The following is an 18821-nucleotide window of genomic DNA, read 5'->3' on the forward strand; positions in this document are numbered from 1 at the left end:
TTAATTTTGTATCCTGCAACTTTACCAAATTCATTGATTAGCTCTAGTAGTTTTCTGGTGGCATCTTTAGGATTCTCTATGTATAGTATCGTGTCATCTGCAAACAGTGACAGTTGTACTTCTTCTTTTCCAATTTGTATTCCTTTTATTTCTTTTTCTTCTCTGATTGCCGTGGCTAGGACTTCCAAAACTATGTTGAATAAGAGTGGCGAGAGTGGACATCCTTGTATTGTTCCTGATCTTAGAGGAAATGCTTTCAGTTTTTCACCATTGAGAGTGATGTTTGCTGTGGGTTTGTCATATATGGCCTTTATTATGTTGAGATAGGTTCCCTCTATGCCCAGTTTCTGGGGAGTTTTTATCATAAATAGGTGTTGAATTTTGTCAAAAGCTTTTTCCGCATCTATTGAGATGATCATATGGTTTTTATTCTTCAATTTGTTAATATGGTGTATCACATTGATTGATTTGCATATATTGAAGAATCCTTGCATCCCTGGGATAAATCCTACTTGATCATGGTGTATGATCCTTTTAATGTGTTGTTGAATTCTGTTTGCTAGTATTTTGTTGAGGATTTTTGCATCTATATTCATCAGTGATATTGGTCTGTAATTTTCTTTTTTTTGTAGTAACTTTGTCTGGTTTTGGTATCAAGGTGATGGTCCTCACAGAATGAGTTTGGGAGTGTTCCTTCCTCTGCAACTTTTTGGAAGAGTTTGAGAAGGATGCGTGTTAGCTCTTCTCTAAATGTTTGATAGAATTCACCTGTGAAGCCATCTGGTCCTGGATTTTTGTTTGTTGGAAGATTTATTTATTTATTTATTTATTTTGCGGTAAGTGGGCCTCTCACTGCTGTGGCCTCTCCCGTTGCGGAGCACAGGCTCCGGACACGCAGGCTCAGTGGCCATGGCTCACAGGCCCAGCCGCTCTGTGGCACGCGGGATCCTCCCAGACTGGGGCGCGAACCCGTGTCCCCTGCATTGGCAGGCAGATTCTTAACCACTGTGCCACCAGGGAAGCCCTAACTTCTCCTTTTTCATTTCTAGTTTTATTGATTTGAGTTCTCTCCCTCTTTTTCTTGATGAGTCTGGCTAAAGATTTATCAATTTTGTTTATCTTTTCAAAGAACCAGCTTTTAGTTTTATTGAACTTTGCTATTGTTTTCTTTGTTTCTATCTCATTTATTTCTGCTCTGATCTTTACGATTTCTTTCCTTCTACTAACTTTGGGTTTTGTTTGTTCTTCTTCTTTCTCTAGTTCCTTTAGGTGTAAGGTTAGATTGTTTATTTGAGATTTTTCTGTTTTTTTTGAGGTAGGCTTGTATTGCTATAAACTTCCCTGTTAAAACTGCTTTTGCTGCATCCCATAGGTTTTAGATCGTCGTGTTTTTGTTGTAATTTGTCTGTAGGTATTTTTTTATTTTCTCTTTGATTTCTTCAGTGATCTGTTGGTTATTTAGTAACGTATTGTTTAGCCTCCATGTGTTTGTGTGTTTTTTTGTTTTTTTGTTTTTTTTGCGGTACGCGGGCCTCTCACTGTTGTGGCCTCTCCCGTTGCGGAGTACAGGCTCCGGACGCGCAGGCTCAGCGGCCATGGCTCACGGGCCCAGCCGCTCCACGGCATGTGGGATCTTCCTGGACCGGGGCACGAACCTGTGTCCCCTGCTTCGGCAGGCGGACTCTGAACCACTGCGCCACCAGGGAAGCCCGTGTTTGTGTTTTTTACCTTTTTTTCCCTGTAATTGATTTCTAATCTCATAGCATTGTGGTCGGAAAAGGTGCTTGATATGATTTCAATGTTCTTAAATTTACCAAGGCTTGATTTGTGACCCAAGATGTGATCTATCCTGGAGAATGTTCTGTGTGCACTTGAGAAGAAAGTGTAATCTGCTGTTTTTGGATGGAATGTCCTATAAATATCAATTAAATCTCTCTGGTCTATTGTGTCATTTAAAGCTTGTGTGTCCTTATTAATTTTCCGTTTGGATGGTCTGTCCATTGGTGTAAGTGAGGTGTTAAAGTTCCCCACTATGATTGTGTTACTGTCGATTTTCTCTTTTGTAGCTGTTAGCAGTTGCCTTATGTATTGAGGTGCTCCTATGTTGCGTGCATATATATTTATAATTGTTATATCTTCTTGGATTGATCCCTTGATCATTATGTAGTGTCCTTCCTTGTCTCTCGTAACATTCTTTAGTTTAAAGTCTATTTTATCTGATATGAGTATAACTACTCCAGCTTTCTTTTGATTTCCATTTGCATGGAATATCTTTTTCCATCCCCTCACTTTCAGTCTGTATGTGTCCGTAGGTCTGAAGTGGGTGTCTTGTAGACAGCATATATATGGGTCTTGTTTTTGTATCCATTCAGTGAGCCTGTGTCTTTTGGTTGGAGCATTTAATCCATTCACGTTTAAGGTAATTATCGATATGTATATTCCTATTATCATTTTGTTAATTGTTATGGGTTTGTTTTTGTAGGTCCTTTTCTTCTCTTGTGTTTCCCACTTAGAGAAGTTTCTTTAGCATTTGTTGTATAGCTGGTTTGGTGGTGCTGAATTGTCTTAGCTTTTGCTTGTCCATAAAGCTTTTGATTTCTCCATCAAATCTGAATGAGATCCTTGCCAGGTAGAGTAATCTTGGTTGTAGGTTCTTCCCTTTCATCACTTTAAATATATCACGCCCGTTCCTTCTGGCTTGTAGAGTTTCTGCTGAGAAATCAGCTGTTAACCTTATGGGAGTTCCCTTGTATGTTATTTGTCGTTTTTCCCTTGTTGCTTTCAATAATTTTTCTTTGTCTTTAATTTTTGTCAGTTTGATTACTATGTGTGTCAGCATGTTTCTCCTTGGGTTTATCCTGCCTGGGACTCTCTGCGCTTCCTGGACTTGGCTGGCTATTTCCTTTCCCATGTTAGGGAAGTTTTCGACTATAATCTCTTCAAATATTTTCTCGGGTCCTTTGTCTCTCTCTTCTCCTTCTGGGACCCCTATAATCCGAATATTGTTGTGTTTAATGTTGTCCCAGAGGTCTCTTAGGCTGTCTTCATGTCTTTTCGTTCTTTTTTCTTTATTCTGTTGCACAGCAGTGAATTCCACCATTCTGTCTTCCAGGTCACTTATCTGTTCTTCTGCCTCAGTTATTCTGCTATTGATACCTTCTGGTGTATTTTTCATTTCAGTTATTGTATTGTTTATCTCTGTTCGTTTGTTAATTCTTCTAGGTGTTTGTTCTTTAATTCTTCTAGTCTTTGTTAAACATTTCTTGCATCTTTTCGGTCTTTGCCTCCATTCTTTTTCCGAGGTCCTGGATCATCTTCACTATCATTATTCTGAATTCTTTTTGGAAGGTTGCCTATCTCCACTTCGTTTAGTTGTTTTTTCTGGGGTTTTATCTTGTTCCCTCATCTGGTACAAAGTCCTCTGCCTTTTCGTTTTGTCTGTCTTTCTGTGAGAGTGGTTTTCCTTCCACAGACTGCAGGATTGTAGTTCTTCTTGCTTCTGCTGTCTGCCCTCTGGTGGATGAGGCTATCTAAGAGGCTTGTGCAAGCTTCCTGATGGGAGGGACTGGTGGTGGGTAGAGCTGGCTGTTGCTCTGGTGGGCGGAGCTCAGTAACACTTTAAACCGCTTGTCTGCTGATAGGGCTGGGTTCCCTCCCTGTTGGTTGTTTGGCCTGAGGCGACCCAGCACTGGAGCCTACCTGGGCTCTTTGGTGGGGCTAATGGCGGACTCTGGGAGGGCTCATGCCAATGAGTACTTCCCAGAACTGCTGCTGCCAGTGTCCTTGTCCCCACGGTGAGCCACAGCCACCCCCTGCCTCTGCAGGAGACCCTCCAACACTAGCAGGTAGGTCTGGTTCAGTCTCCTATGGGGTCGCTGCTCCTTCCCCTGGGTCCTGATGCACGCACTACTTTGTGTGTGCCCTCCAGGAGTGGAGTCTCTGTTTCCCCCTGTCCTGTTGAAGTCCTGCAGTCAAATCCCACTAGCCTTCAAAGTCTGATTCTCTAGGAATTCCTCCTCCCGTTGCCGGACCCCCAGGTTGGGAAGCCTGCCGTGGGGCTCAGAACCTTCACTCCAGTGGGTGGACTCCTGTGGTATAAGTGTTCTCCAGTTTGTGAGCCGCCCACCCAGCGGTTATGGGATTTGATTCTGTTGTGATTGTGCCCCTCCTACCGTCTCATTGCAACTTCTCCTTTGTCTTTGGATGTGGGGTATCTTTTTTGGTGAGTTCCAGTGTCTTCCTGTCGATGATTGTTCAGCAGTTAGTTGTGATTCTGGTCCCCTTCCTTTTTTTAAAGCAGTTTATCTGGGGCTGCTGAGGGGAGTCTGTCCTTTGGAGTTTCTCAGAGTCTGGATTTTGCTGATTGCGTTCCCGTGGTGTAATTTAACGTGGTCCTCTGACCTGTGTGTTTACTGTAAACAGACAGCTGCACTCTACAGCCTTGACCTCATGTGGATTTCACTTTTTTATCTCTGAGAAGACTGCTTCATTGGTTATTGATTTTCTGATGTTAAACCAACCTTGCACTCCAGTATAAACCCAGCTTGGTCCTGATGTGATGGCCCTTTTGTGTACTGCTGAATTCAGTGTGCTGCTTTGTCTAGCATCCGTCTAGAATGACAGGCTGGGGGCGCCAACCCTCCAGAAGGGAAAGGCTTTCAGTTCCCATCCCAGGAGTGTTAGGACTCTAGACCAGGAAACACGCCGAGAACGCTGAATCTGGCCAACATTTGTTCCGTTCACTGTTGCCCGTTGGTTTCCCCAGTGTCTGGCAGTGAAACTTTAACTCAGAGAGGAGCTTTGTGTTGTGTACAGGCACTTCTGGGAAGGAAGGCACTGGATAAAAAGGTCTCCCACTCCAAATCCCGGCTTCTAGAAGGACAGGCCCCAGGGTGGGAGTGTGCTGGCAGAGCTCTGGAGCCTGCTGCAAGGCAGAAGGGATGGAGAGCCAGGCTGGGCCTGCAGAGCTGAACAAGGAGAGGCCTGGTGTGGGGCTGCCCAGCCTGGCAGTTTACAGTTACAGAGAAAAAACTGGAAGGTTCATCACCACCCCACCCCCCAGTAATGAAAACTCAGTGTGACCAGTAAGAACATGTGTGGCCCTCCGCGGAGCTGTCAGGTCTGGCACGCCTTCCCACGCACATCCCTGCCCCTCCAGGCCTCAGGAAGCTGTGCACTGTATGCTTTTGCTGGAAGAACCATGAATTATGGTAATTATTCAAACCTCAAAGGGATTCTTTCTTTTCCTCCCCCAAGCCCCTTCTTCTCCCTTTTAAATAGCAGTTCTTGGGTGAACAAAGACAGAATGTATGTTTATAGGGGAGAGTAGAAGGACTACTTCTGCCATAATTGAAGATGCAGTCTCTCAAATTATAGTGGAAAACTGAGGATGGTTGAAGGAGTTGGTTCACAGAGTTCACATATGAACTGTAAAGTAGTTTGTAAGCAATAACTAAAAGATGCGTGTGGGAAGGTAACTGAATACCCCGGCTCCTCTGAGCTTGCCTTGGTACGCATGGGCAGCTGGGGTGGCTTCTTTAGCATTTCTTGATAGGGAACCTGTAAGAATAGATGGGGTACAGTTCTGGGAGATAGTAAGGCAGGTAAACAGGTGCAGTTAGGGTGGAACCTGCCCCTTTGTCTCCTTGCTGCTGGCAGAGCTGACGTCTCCAAGGGGTGTTGTGCAGCCTCCCCAGCTTGGAGGAGGGGAAGGAACCCCATCTTGCAACAGAAGTTCACAGCAGGGGACCCAGGCTGGCTCCGTTTCTGTCTCCACTCACTGGATCCTTTTGTGTGAATCACCTTCAATTTCTAAGACTATCTGAATACAACAGATGCAAAGGCTGTGTGGGAAAAGTCCAGAAATACTTGCAGAAAAGTAGGGTTTTTTTCTTAAAAGCTTTTTTTTTCTTCTTCTTATTTTTTTTTTCTTAAAAGCTTTTTTAAAAGAAAAGGAAAATGTGGTAACCGTATATTATTCTTAGAATGATGGATAAAACATTAAAGATCTATGTGTTACGGTCCTTTTTTTTTTTTTTTTTTTTTTTTTGCGGCACGCGGGCCTCTCACTGTTGTGGCCTCTCCCGTTGTGGAGCACAGGCTCCGGACGCGCAGGCTCAGCGGCCATGGCTCACAGGCCCAGCCGCTCCGCGGCATGTGGGATCCTCCCGGACCGGGGCACGAACCCGTGTCCCCTGCATCGGCAGGCAGACTCTCAACCACTGCGCCACCAGGGAAGCCCCTGCCTTTACTTTCTAAAAAGGATTTTTAAGTCAGTCTAGTATCAAGTCAGTATATTTCAACCCTGCTGGCGAGGAGCATAGTTTCAGGTCTTAGGTAGCAGATCAGGATGCCTTTCTGCTAGTGGGGCCCTATCACTTTCACACACGAAGGATGAGTTCAGTCCCTTCTTGGGGACTTGCTGGCCCTTCATTTAGAACTTTCCACTCTGGCTGTGCCTCTTACGGCTCAGCTTTGCTTCCCAGTGACAACAAGAGAGACACTCTTTAGAAGAACTAGACAAAAGTAAAAATGGTCAAAGATAAAGATGTTTGAGTCTGCAAGAAGAAATGAAATAGCCATGCTGAACTGGTCAGTAGGGTGTAGTAGACCGGTGTGGAGTGTGAACTGGCCACGTAGAGGTGACAGCTACGCCTAGGCTTCTCCCCGTCTCCCTCTGTCCCTCTCCAGCAGCCGGTCAGCCTGGCTTTCCACTTCCCCTGCAGCTCTGACGTGTCCACCTGCAACAGTGCCTCCCTGTTCTTCCACCACGTGTAAGTCATACTCCAGAACACTCAGCCACTCAGTGTGCTTCTGCTTCTCTGATTATACAGCCTTTGAGAGTTTACTGGAAGACCTAGAAACTCGTCAAGAACTAGCAGTTACATAAGGAACACTGTTGGCGGTGATGGCTTCTGGCTCCCTCAGAACTTCTCAACATTCTGGTGCTAGTTATCAGTGATTGCCATATTGAGTTAAACTTTGCTAGGGACTTCCCTGGTGGTCCAGTGGTTGAGAATCCACCTGCCAATTCAGGGGGCGCGTGTTCGATCCATGGTTGGGGAACTAAGATCCCGCATGCCACGGGGCAACTAAGCCCTCCTGCCACAGTTACTGAGCCCACGCGCTCTGGAGCCCGTGCGCCACAACGAAAGATACCACATGCTGCAGCTAAGACCCGACACAGCCCAAAATAAATAAATACATATTTTAAAAAAAAACTTTGCTAGATGTTTCTCCACCAAATCGTTCATGTAAATCAAGCTTTTTGAAGATGAAGGGATTTCTCTGCATAAGCATAGAGAAAGTGAACAGGAAAGATTTTTAACAACTGAGAAGAACATTCCTCCAACAAGTGCTTGTTACAACCAGAGAGATGCAGTTTCTGCCCCCATGGGCTTGCAGTCTAGTGGGGGAAACATGTGTTTCCTCACGTCACCAGGGGGCTCAGGATGCCCTGGAGATGCGCCATGGAGCCTGAAGCCAGTGAAGGGGACGAGATGAGAGAGGGATTCAGGGAGGACATAAGTAGAGTTCCCGAGGACGGTCAGAAATCAGCTGTCCTGTTATTAAAGGAAGTTCCGGTGGGTGGACGGGGAAGCAGAGATGGGGCAGGCCTGGCCTGCTAGACCACAGTGAGGATTTTAGACTTTATCCTGAGGGTAATGAGTAGCACTGACGGTTAGGTTGAATGATTTGGAGCAATCGCTCTGGCTGCAGTCTGGAGAATCGGTGGGTGTAGGGCAGGCCTCTGGAGGCAGTTGGAGCTGCACGCACTAGCTGACTGCAGAATTGAAGTGGAGCCTTCAGCCTGCTGCGGAAGCCCGAGGCCCGGGGCAGCTGGCACAGGAGGTAGTCGGAGCCGCTGCAGGTGCAGCTGTTTGAACCCTTCAAGGGCCTGGTGGGAGGGTGCCAGAGTTAAGTGCTGCTTGGGCCTGGAAATCTGTAAGCTTATTCCCTGGGCCACAGAGAAGAAGGCTTCTCAAAAGATAGTACTTGACTCCCTTTAACTTTCATCAGCTGTAGGCTCTTGCATCTTCTGCAGCTGTGAGAAAAATTCATCTTAATAAAAATGTTTGCATCAATCATGAAATAAGCTAGCATGAAGCACGGAGAAGGTTTTAGTTCTAGCAGCTTCTTCTCCAGAAGTCTGAAGGTAATAAAAGAAAAAGTAAAATAAAGTATTGGAAGCAGCAGAGCCTGCTAATATTCATTGCTCAGAAATGAGGCTAATTAGAATTCTTATGGCAAAAACTGCACACAGAATTTTAGAAAATATTTTTAAAAATTTCTTTTCCTTACTAGTTTTCTAATACACACACACTTATATTTGCTTGTTTCTAGACGACAATAACTACAGGAAACAAACTTTTTTTATTATGTTGATAATTTTGGACGTTCTATTAAGTTTCTTCTATATCCTCATAAATATCTTTAGGAAAATTAAAAACATTTTTAGGCATTTAAACTATTGGTGTAAATTTTAGCTCTCTAAAGAGTACTGAAGGGACTTCCCTGGTGGTCCAGTGGCTAAGGCAACGCGCTCCCAATGCAGGGAGCCCGGGTTCGATCCCTGGTCAGCTAACTAGATCTCTCACACTGCAACTAAGAGCCAGCACAGCCAAATAAATCTTTTTTAAAATAAAAATAAATAAATAGTACTAAACGGTAACAAAATAAGCCACCCCGAAATAGGCCACTTTGGCATGAAGATTATTTTGAGCTAAAAGCACTTGAAAGACAGCAGGTGCAAGAAGGGCACTGTGACCGCCCCCTTTTCTTCCTTTAGGCAGGAGATAAACCTCCCGCGTGAAAGCTGCCTTTCGTAAATCAGGAACAAATGTGTTCTTATCACCAGAGAGCGAAAGAGGTCTGTGCAAACGGGTCTTGGTAAAATAACTCTTACCTTCCTTTAGTCTCCCCATAGATTTTAGTCCCTCTTCCACAGTGGGTACTTTTTGTTCAGCCTGGTATATAGGCAGTTGGGCCTATCTGCTTTTTGGGGTCTTCATTTTCCTATGGGTGCTCCCATGTGTACATTAAAAAATCTATATTGTTTTCTTTTGTTAATCTGTTTTATGTTAGTTTGACTCTCAGGCCCGTTTAGAGACTCTCAGAGAGGAGAGGAAGAGTTTGCCTCCTTTACTAAAGGTTGGATTATAACTATCTCTGCTTCTGAGGTTGTTTGCATCTATTTCTACCATACCTATATGGCAGAAATAACATATAATGGTATTTCTGCACATCTTTTCCCAACTCCTTGTTCAGTAACATCACGTTGCTAGCTTGAAGTTGTCCATGGTGGAAGTCATTGCACTATGGAAATTGGCAAATTTTCCAAATCAGGGCTTGACTTACTGTTTTGTTGATGGTCCAGACTTAGGAAAGTGAAGGATGTATTGTTAGTACACTTGATCCTTGAACAAGGCGTGTTTGAACTTCGCAGATCCACTTACGCTCAGATTTTTTTCTGTAGTACTATATACTCTCAGGTTGGTTCAGTCTGCAGATGTGGCACCTCTGATATGGAGGGCCGACTGTAAAGTTGTATGCAGATTTTTGACTGTATGGAGGGTCGGCACCCCGACCCCTAAGTTGTTTGAGGGTCAACTGTAATGTGGATTAAATTAAGAAGTATATCTTGAGACTTCCTGGTGGTCAAGTGGTTAAGACTCCATGCTCACAATGCAGGGGCCCGGGTTCACTCCCTGGTCAGGGAACTAGATCCCGTGTGCCACAACTAAGACCCGGCACAGCCAAATAAATAAATAAATACTAAAAAAAAAAAAAAAAAAAAGTAGTGTATCTTGTCGGTTGACATCATATTGTGAATAAACCTAATTGAGAAAATATTCTTCCAGTATTTGAAAGCTGTTACCCATTTCATCAAAGAGATCATTTGTGGGCTTCCCTGGTGGCGCAGCGGTTAAGAGTGCGCCTGCCAGTACAGGGGACACGGGTTCAAGCCCTGGTCCGGGAAGATCCCACATGCCACGGAGCAACTAAGCCTGTGTACCACAACTAGTGAGTGTGCACTCTAGAGCCCACACGCCTAGAGCCCGTGCTCCTCAACAAGAGAAGCCACCGCAATGAGAAGCCCACGCACCGCAACGAAGAGCAGCCCCCGCTTGCCACAAGCAGAGAAAGCCAGCGTGCAGCAACGGAGACCCAACGCAGCCAAAAATAAATAAATAACAAAAGAAAAGAAAATCATTTGTGTCCTTGACAAATAGGTGAGATCAGTAGGTCTTGTTCACCCTTAATTAATTACAAAAAAAATCATTTGTGTCCTTGACAAATAGATGAGGTCAGTAGGTCTTGTTCACCCTACTTTTTTTTTTTTTAATTAATTAATTTATTTTTGGCTGCGTTGGGTCTTCATTGCTGTACGCGGGCTTTCTCTAGTTGCAGCGAGCGGGGGCTACTCTTTGTTGCAGTTTGCGGGCTTCTCATTGCGGTGGCTTCTCTTGTTGAGGAGTACGGGCTCTAGGCGCGCAGGCTTCAGTAGTTGCGGCACGCCGGCTCAGTAGTTGTGGCTCACGGACTCTAGAGCACAGGCTCAGTAGTTGTGGCAGACAGGCTTAGTTGCTCCGTGGCATGTGGGATCTTCCCGGACCAGGGCTCAAACCCGTGTCCCCTGCATTGGCAGGCGGATTCTCAACCCCTGTGCCACCAGGGAAGCCCCCACCCTACTTCTTAATATCAAATCACCTTTGTGTCCTAAGTATTATACGCTTACTAATTAGTCACCTGCAACCAGGGTTTGGCTATTAATACCAAATTTAGCAAAAATCAGTGAAGGAACTGCAATGAGATAACACTTCGTACCCGCTAGGATGGCTGTCATTTTAAAACATGGACAATAGCAGGTGTTGGTGGGAATGTAAAATGATGCAGCCACTTCGGAAAACAGTTCGGCAGTTCCTCAGAGTGTTAAACAGAGTCACCATATGACCCAGCAATGCTCCTCCTATATATACACCCAAGAGAATTGAAAACATATGTCCACACAAAACTCTGTACACAAATGTTCATAGCAGCATTATTTATGATAGCCAAAAAGTGGAAACAACCCGAATGTTCTTAGCTGATACATGGATAAACGAAATGTGTTTATATCCACACTATGGACTGTCACTCAGCCATGAAAAGAAGTGAAGTATTGGCAGCACAAACTACAGCTTGGATGAACCTGGAAAACATGTTCGGTGAAAGAAGCCAGTCACAGAAGAGCGCGTTGTATGATCTCGTCTGCGTGACGTGTGTAGAACAGGCAAATCCGTGGAGTCGTGGTTGCCAGGGGCTGGGCGAGCGGAAGGATGCGGAGTGACCGCTCTTGGGTACGGCGTTTCTTTCGGGGGTGATGAAAATGTTCCGGAATTAGTAATAATAGTTGCCCAGCTCTGTGAACATGCTAAAAACACTGAATTGTATACATTAAAAGGGTTAATTTTATAGTAATACTGTTTTTTAAAAAAATATTTATTTATTTGGCTGTGTAGGGTCTTAGTTGCGGCACGTGGGATCTAGTTCCCTGACCAGGGATCAAACCCAGACCCCTGCATTGGGAGCGCGGAGTCTTAGCCACTGCACCACCAGGGAAGTCCCTGTAGTATGTGAATTATATATATATCACTAAAGTTGTTAAAAATTAATGAAAGCAGTTTGTGAGAATCAATCGGCTATGTAAAATTTATGAGGAAAGGTAACATATGTTTTATTATTATTTGTAAAGTGTGTGCTGCACATCCTGATATCAGTGAAGTTATAACCACATGCGTCCCCCAGCCATTAAACATTTAAGGGCACACCACTGCCCGGGGGGCGGCTCCATCCACTGGTTCCTCAACGCTGTCCCCAGGCCTTCTCCCGTTCCTCTGTCCCTGCAGCCCCCATACCGCCACAGCCTCAGAGAATGGCTCTTCCTCTCCACCCCCTCAGAGTGGTCATGTCCCCCCAGAACAGGCCTGAAGGACCCTTCCTTGCATTCCCCTGGGACCTCCTCCAGCTTCTTAAGCTCCATTACTGATGTGTAAATTTGAGTGAATTTTAGGGCATATTCTACTTGTCACCAAATCTTTAACTCATTACTACATAGGTTCTTTTTAGTGATTGGACATTTTCTATCAATTTTTTTTTTTTTTTTGGCTGCGTTGGGTCTTTGTTGCTGCGCGCAGGCTTTTCTCTAGTTGCGGTGAGCAGGGGCTACTCTTCGTTGCGGTGCACGGGCTTCTCATTGCGGTGGCTTCTCGTTGCGGAGCATGGGCTCTAGGCGTGCGGGCTTCAGTAGTTGTGGCTCGTGGGCTCGGTAGTTGTGGCTCACAGGCTCTAGAGCCCAGGCTCAGTAGTTGTGGCTCACGGGCTAGTTGCTCCGCGATACGTGGGATCTTCCCGGACCAGGGTCGAACCCGTGTCCCCTGCATTGGCAGGGGGATTCTTAACCACTGCGCCACCAGGGAAGGCCTCTATCAGCCTTTTTTTCTCCCCAGTCAAATGCTGTATTCTGGGCTTCCCTGGTGGCGCAGTGGTTGAGAGTCCGCCTGCCGAGGCAGGGGACACGGGTTCGTGCCCCGGTCTGGGAAGATCCCACATGCCGCAGAGCGGCTGGGCCCGTGAGCCATGGCCGCTGAGCCTGCGCGTCCGGAGCCTGTGCTCCGCAACGGGAGAGGCCACGGCGGTGAGAGGCCTGCGTACCGCAAAAAAAAAAAAAAAAAAAAAATGCTGTATGCTTTTACCTAATCTGTCAAGGGTCCTTAAAATTTTGAAATTTTGTTTAAAAGATACTTTTCTAGAAATGTTTTGAGAGTCTGAGGGAATCATATGTACTTTTCAACATTTCCTGCTCATTCACTTATTCTAGACTCAAAATAGTTTTCTAAATAGTAAGCATTCCTTTTTTTAAAAGAATTATTTATTTATTTTTGGCTGCGCTGGGTCTTTGTTGCGGCCCTCGGGCTCCTCTGGTTGTGGCGCTTAGTTGAGGTATGTGGGATCTTAGTTCCAGGGATTGAACCTGGGATCGAACCCAGGCCCCCTGCATTGGGAGCGTGGAGTCTTAACCACTGGACCACCAGGGAAGTCCCCAAATAGTAAGCATTCTAATGCTGAGCTGAACATGCCACAGATTTTTAATAAAATATTATAAATGCCAGTGTTGTCCTAAAGGCAGAGCTATAATGTGTTATAACTCAGAAACTCTGTGTTCTCAGGTGTAAGGAGAAGCTTTTTGCATGAGCGGATGTCCCTGCATATTTTGTAATATAACTTGACCTGCTGAACTCTGAGCAGTGATGGCAGAGCTGATGTAACCTCCTCAGGTGTTCTGTGGTCTGAACTATCCTCGTTAGGTGGCCACACCGAGCTTTGTAACCCACTTCCCGACCAAACCCGCTGCTATCCTTGTCATGTTTTAAATTCTTCCTATTTTTAAACTGCCTGGGAATTTAGAAGACTTAGGAAGGTCATAGCATCCAAGACAAGGAGAGGGCCGACGGGTAGTGCTGCATCTAGCAGTCTCCTTCAGTTAATGCCAAGTTCTTGGGATGCTCGGTGTAGGTTGGTGGTGCTTAGTGGCAGCCGTCAAAGCGAAAACTAACTGACTGTGTTTCCTGAAGAGTGACTTGGTTTCCTTTCTCAGTCTCCACTTGGTTCTTTACTCTAGTTGTCCAGGGTTGAGTCCAGGGACCAGAAGATGGTCAGACCCACACCAGAGAGAGGAACGCTGAGGATTGTACACCAAGCTGAGCTTCTGCTTGGCCTCTCCTTTCCTCCCATGGTGCTCCTGCCAAGTGAGCCATTGCAAAACACGCAGCTGCACCTGGTTATCTGCATTAATTTGTGAAATGATTAGCTATTAAAGCTACGTTTTTCAAATGAAATTATAAGTAAGCTGCTTACTGATAGAAAAAGAGCTGCTTTATCTTAAACTTTGCAAACCCTGCATCTCTATTTTTAGTTCCTTGGAAGTTGCAGCTTATAGTGGTGGTAGTGAAGTACTGAAGTATCCTAAACGAAGGGCCTTCTAAATGCAGAAGAACTGTTAATTGTGCTCAATATAGTAATTTTGTATCTTTGTAAGTTTTACCACTCTTTTAATTGACTTTATTGGGGTGTAATTTATGTATAGTAAAATGAGTGCACCCATTTCGAGTTTGATGAGTTGTGACAAATGTGTAAATCTGTGCATCACCACCCCAATAAGATCTAGAACATCACTCCAATCCCCTCCACCCCTCACTCTGGGCTACCATTGATCTGATCACTTTTTCTAGAATGTCACATAAGTGGAATCACATAGAACGTCCTCTTCGGTGCCTGGCTCTTTCGCTCTGTATGTTGTTTTGAGATCTGTCCGTGTTCCACCTGTCAGTGGCTCACTCCTCTGTGCTGCTGAGTAGTTTTCTGGTTGTTTCTGGAGGGAGGGCTGGCGGGAGGCACTCCGATGTTCCGGAGGTAGACGTCGTGCTCAGTAGAGCTTTTGCTTTTTTAAAATCGGAGGACAGTTAATTTACAGTGTTGTGTTACCTTCGGGCGTACAGCAAAGTGATTTAGTTATACATTTTCCATTATAGGTAGAGCTTTCTTTTTTAAAAATAGGATATAAGAGATTTCCAAACTGAATGTTATTTCCCCCCATGGACTGTGGTTACATTGATCTTTTAACAGACAAATGGATAGTCTTTTAATTACTCAGCTGATCTCTTTATTTTAATATCAGGTTTATTGAAGTCCAGTTCACATATAGTAAAATTCACTCCTGGCAGACATGTACGCCATAATTCAAGGTATCAATCACTTTCACCACCCCAGAAAATTCCTTTGTAGTCACCCCCTTCCCCTACCCCAGCACGTGTCTTTTCCAGGATGTCTTGGGAATAGAACCATCCAGTGTGCAACCTCTTTGGTGTGGCCTCTTCAATCCGCATAGTGCCTTTGAGATTCATCTGTGTCGAGTAGTGTCCGTCACATGTATATGCCGTGCTGTTTTTCTGTTCATCAGTGGAAGGGTATTTCAGCTAATTCCAGATTTTGGCAGTTATACATAAAGCCACTTTAAACAGTCATATCCAGGTTTTTGTGTGAACATGTGTACTCATGCATCTTGGATAAATAACCTGGGAAGGGGCTGCTGGGTTGTATGTTAGGTGTGTGTTTAATTTTATAATGGACTGCTGACTTTTTTCCCAAGTGGTTGTATCATTTTGCATTGCCATGAGCAATATTTAAGAACTCGATTGTTTTATGTCCTTGACAGCACTTGTTTTGGCAGATTTTTTTTTAGCCATATTAATAGGTGTGTAGTGATATCTCATTGTGGTTTTGATTTGCATTCTCTAATGACTAATGATGTTGAGCTTTTTTTTTTTTTTTTTTGTGGTACGCGGGCCTCTCACTGTTGAGGCCTCTCCCGTTGCGGAGCACAGGCTCCGGACGCGCAGGCTCAGCGGCCATGGTTCACAGGCCCAGCCGCTCCGCAGCATGTGGGATCTTCCCGGACCGGGACATGAACCTGCGTCCCCTGCATCGACAGACGGACCCCCAACTGCTGTGCCACCAGGGAAGCCCGATGTTGAGCAGTTTTTATGTGCTTTTATTTGTCATCTATATATCTTCTTCGGAAAGTTTTATTTAAATATTTTGCCCAGTTTTATATTGGGTTGTGTGTTTTCTTATTATGGAGTTTTGAAAAGTCTATATATATTCTAGAAACAAGTCCTTTTACAGATTTGCATGTATTTTCTCCCAGTCTGTGGCTTGTCTTTTCATTTTCTTAATAGTGTCTTTAGGAGAACAGAAGAGTTTAACTTTGGTGTAGTCCAGTTCATCTATTTCTTATTTTGTGGATTGTGCTTTTGGTGTTGTACGTAAGAAATCTTTGCCTAATCCAAGCTTGTAGAATTTTTACTGTTTTAGACGTTTTATAGTTTTAGATTTTACATTTTACGTCTTTGATCCATTTTGCGTTAATTTTTGTATATGATACAAAGCACAGGTTGACATTCTTTTTCCGCCTTAGGATGTTGAATTATTCCAGCACCATTGCTGAACATGTTTGGTGTAGTATTAATGTGAATGCTATTTATTATAGTTCTTTTAATTTGGATATTCCCTGGCACATAGTCTTAAAAAGAGGAAGCTGACAAGGGTCTTTAATAAATCTGGACTGTTCATTTTATAATACTAGAGATTCGTTAAGTTGTATAGTAACGCCATGCGTTTTGTTAAAGGTCTCAAGATTCTGCCCTCCAAGAAAATCTTGCCATGATTGGATAGGACCCCCAGATAAATATTCAAACCTTCGACCTGTTCACTTCTACATCCCTGAAAATGAATCACCATTGGAACAAAAGTTAAGAGAATTAAGACAAGAAACACAAGAATGGAACCAACAGTTCTGGGCAAACCAGAATTTGACTTTTCTTAAGGTAAGTTTAGGTTTCGGGTCAGAATGAGAAATAATACAGTTGGCCACTTGGGGGTGCTAAATCTTTAGCATCTGCTTTGCCTTTCAGTTATTTGGCAGCATCTCATTGCCTCCCCGCCATACATACGTATATGTATATATATGCGTAGAATTTTAAAATCAGTATGTAACTGTAAAGAAGAAATATTGATCATTCACAGAATCACAGATCTTGAGACGTTCAAGGAAGTAAAGAGAGTAGCAGAGCCAGAACCAGAACTGCAGGTTCCACATGTATATACGCTTGTGTGTGTGTGTGTTTATGAAATTATGGGTGTCTGGGATGTGTTGTCATTCTTCCTGAGAATTCAGGATTCTTAATAGCATACTCATAGATAAACTACGAGAAAGGAGTATAAATATTCTAATCCAGAAGAAAGACTTAGGCGATACATGTTTATCCATTTGGGCAGGCTAAGTCAAATGGAGTTGCATTTATCTTATTCTGTGGATTTATAAACAAACAGTGCCTCCCAAAGGTTATTAAATATCTCATTTTCAAATCCTGTTTCAAGCATGAAACTTTTAACTAAGCTCAGATGGTTTAAAACAGGCTTTGAGATGGGCCACTTCTCAGGAAATCCACATCCAGATTTCTCCAGAACACTGAGAGCTGTGTCCTAGCCAAGGAAAAACGGAAAGATGAAGAAAGGGAATTCTGATAGCTGTCTTATTTTAGGAAAAAGAAAAATTTATTGACTCAAGACTAAAGGCCAAAGGCCTGGAACTGAGAGCTGAATCAGGTGAGTGAGTTCTTTTTCTGCCAATACTGGTTTTGTTTGAGTAACTATACGAGAAGGTGTGAAGAAAGAGTATTAGGGCCTCCCTGGCCGTCCAGTGGTTAAGACCCACACTCCCACTGCATGGGGCGCAGGTTCCACCCCTGGTCAGGAAACTAGATCCCATGTGCCTCTCGGCACAGCCCAAAAGAAAGAAACGAAAAAGAAAGGATGTTGAATGAAGTAGAGAAGCTCAGGGGGCAGGCGCTCTGAGGCCGTGTCCTCGGTGGGACGCACGTCTGTCCTCCTCCCGCTCCCTCTCCTGTCTTTGGGTGAGGTCAGCCCTCTCGTCATTTTGGGTCATTCTGATCGATGACCTCTTTCTGACCTTTGGGCTTATATCCGAGGTCCCATGGCTTCAGCAGCCTCTGTCTCTTCTGCCCTGGCTTCTCTTCCCTGCTTCCTGATGGCAGTTCATGGTCCCACTGGCCATGAGCCGGAAACTGCAGAGTCATCCTGGAAGCCCCTCCCCACCCCTTCATCCTTCATCTCTCTACCAGATTTACCTCTTAGGTGTTTCTCAGCACCTTTGCTACTCCCTGTCCTTTTTTTTTTTTTTAATAAATTTATTTTTATTTATTTATTTTTGGCTGCGTTGGGTCTTTGTTGCTGTGCACAGGCTTCCTCTAGTTGTGGCTTGCGGGATTTAGAACACAGGCTCAGTAGTTGTGGTGCATGGGCTTAGTTGCTCGGTGGCATGTGGGATCTTCCTGGCCCAGGGCTTGAACCCGTGTTCTCTGCATTGGCAGGCAGATTCTTAACCACTGCGCCACCAGGGCAGTCCCTACTCCCTGTCCTTTAAACATGGCTTTAATTCTCTGCCTATTGCAGTATCTTCCTAATTGGTTCCCTGGCCCCCAGTCTTTAAATCAGGGGTCATTAGACTTTCTGTAAAGGGCTAGATAGTAAATAGTTTAGTCTCTCTGGGCCATATGGGTCTCTCCTTCAACTGGTCAGCTCTGCTGTTGTTCTGTGAAAGCAGCCATAGAAAATACATAAATTAATGGGCGTGAACTTGTCCCAATAAAACTGTATTTACAAAATCAGCTGGTAGGCCAGATTTGGCCTACAGGCTGTAGTTTAGCAACTCATGCCTAAAATCCATTCTTTGCAGTGTAGCCAGTCTGTTCTACCCCAAATGCAGTTCTGACATTTGCCACTCAGCTTAGGTTTTTCGATTTCCTGTGACGACAGAGTGACAGCCGTGCTCCTCCTTCTGGATTGGAGGCCTGCCCGGCCCCTGCCTGTTTTACTTGTTTTACCTGTTTCGTGTCTTGTTCCCCAGGCTGCGCGCTTCATGTGTCAGGGATGCAGACTGCATTCAGTTCCCTCTGCCTACCGTGCTGTCCTTTCTTTTGGATGGAGAATCTAGTGCTCAGAATAACCTTTAATCATTTTCTCTCACTGTTGATGTTTGGCCTGAATAAGGTTTTGTTCTGTTGGTTAAACAGGTGTCTACTGTCAGAACATTCTGATGGAAAATCTGAAATCGTTGACCCCCAAAGCCAGGTCTTCGTTGGGCTAAAGCACTGTGACTCTACCTGCTCGTGGTAGCCTTGCCTGGGCTCATTAGAATAGAG

The 18821-nt window shown here is 44.5% G+C and overlaps 1 protein-coding gene across 12 annotated transcripts in view; it reads left to right on the top strand.

Annotated features, from left to right (window-relative positions):
• The window catches only part of LOC101271060 (cytochrome c oxidase assembly factor 8), a 41597-nt gene that overhangs the window by 8159 nt on the left and 14617 nt on the right, over positions 1–18821 (top strand). For all 12 annotated transcript variants that reach the window (XR_004481342.2, XR_004481340.2, XR_004481338.2 and 9 more), the window contains exons 2-3: positions 16227–16424; positions 17142–17205. Coding sequence is in view for 7 of the 12 variants with exons in the window: in XM_033421218.2 (XP_033277109.1) it covers positions 16227–16424; positions 17142–17205 (262 nt within the window). In the remaining 5 variants the exon portion in view is untranslated. The remainder of the gene's footprint in view (positions 1–16226; positions 16425–17141; positions 17206–18821) is intronic.

The sequence above is a fragment of the Orcinus orca genome, chromosome 2 (assembly GCF_937001465.1).
Source record: "Orcinus orca chromosome 2, mOrcOrc1.1, whole genome shotgun sequence".
Taxonomy (NCBI): Eukaryota; Metazoa; Chordata; class Mammalia; order Artiodactyla; family Delphinidae; genus Orcinus; species Orcinus orca.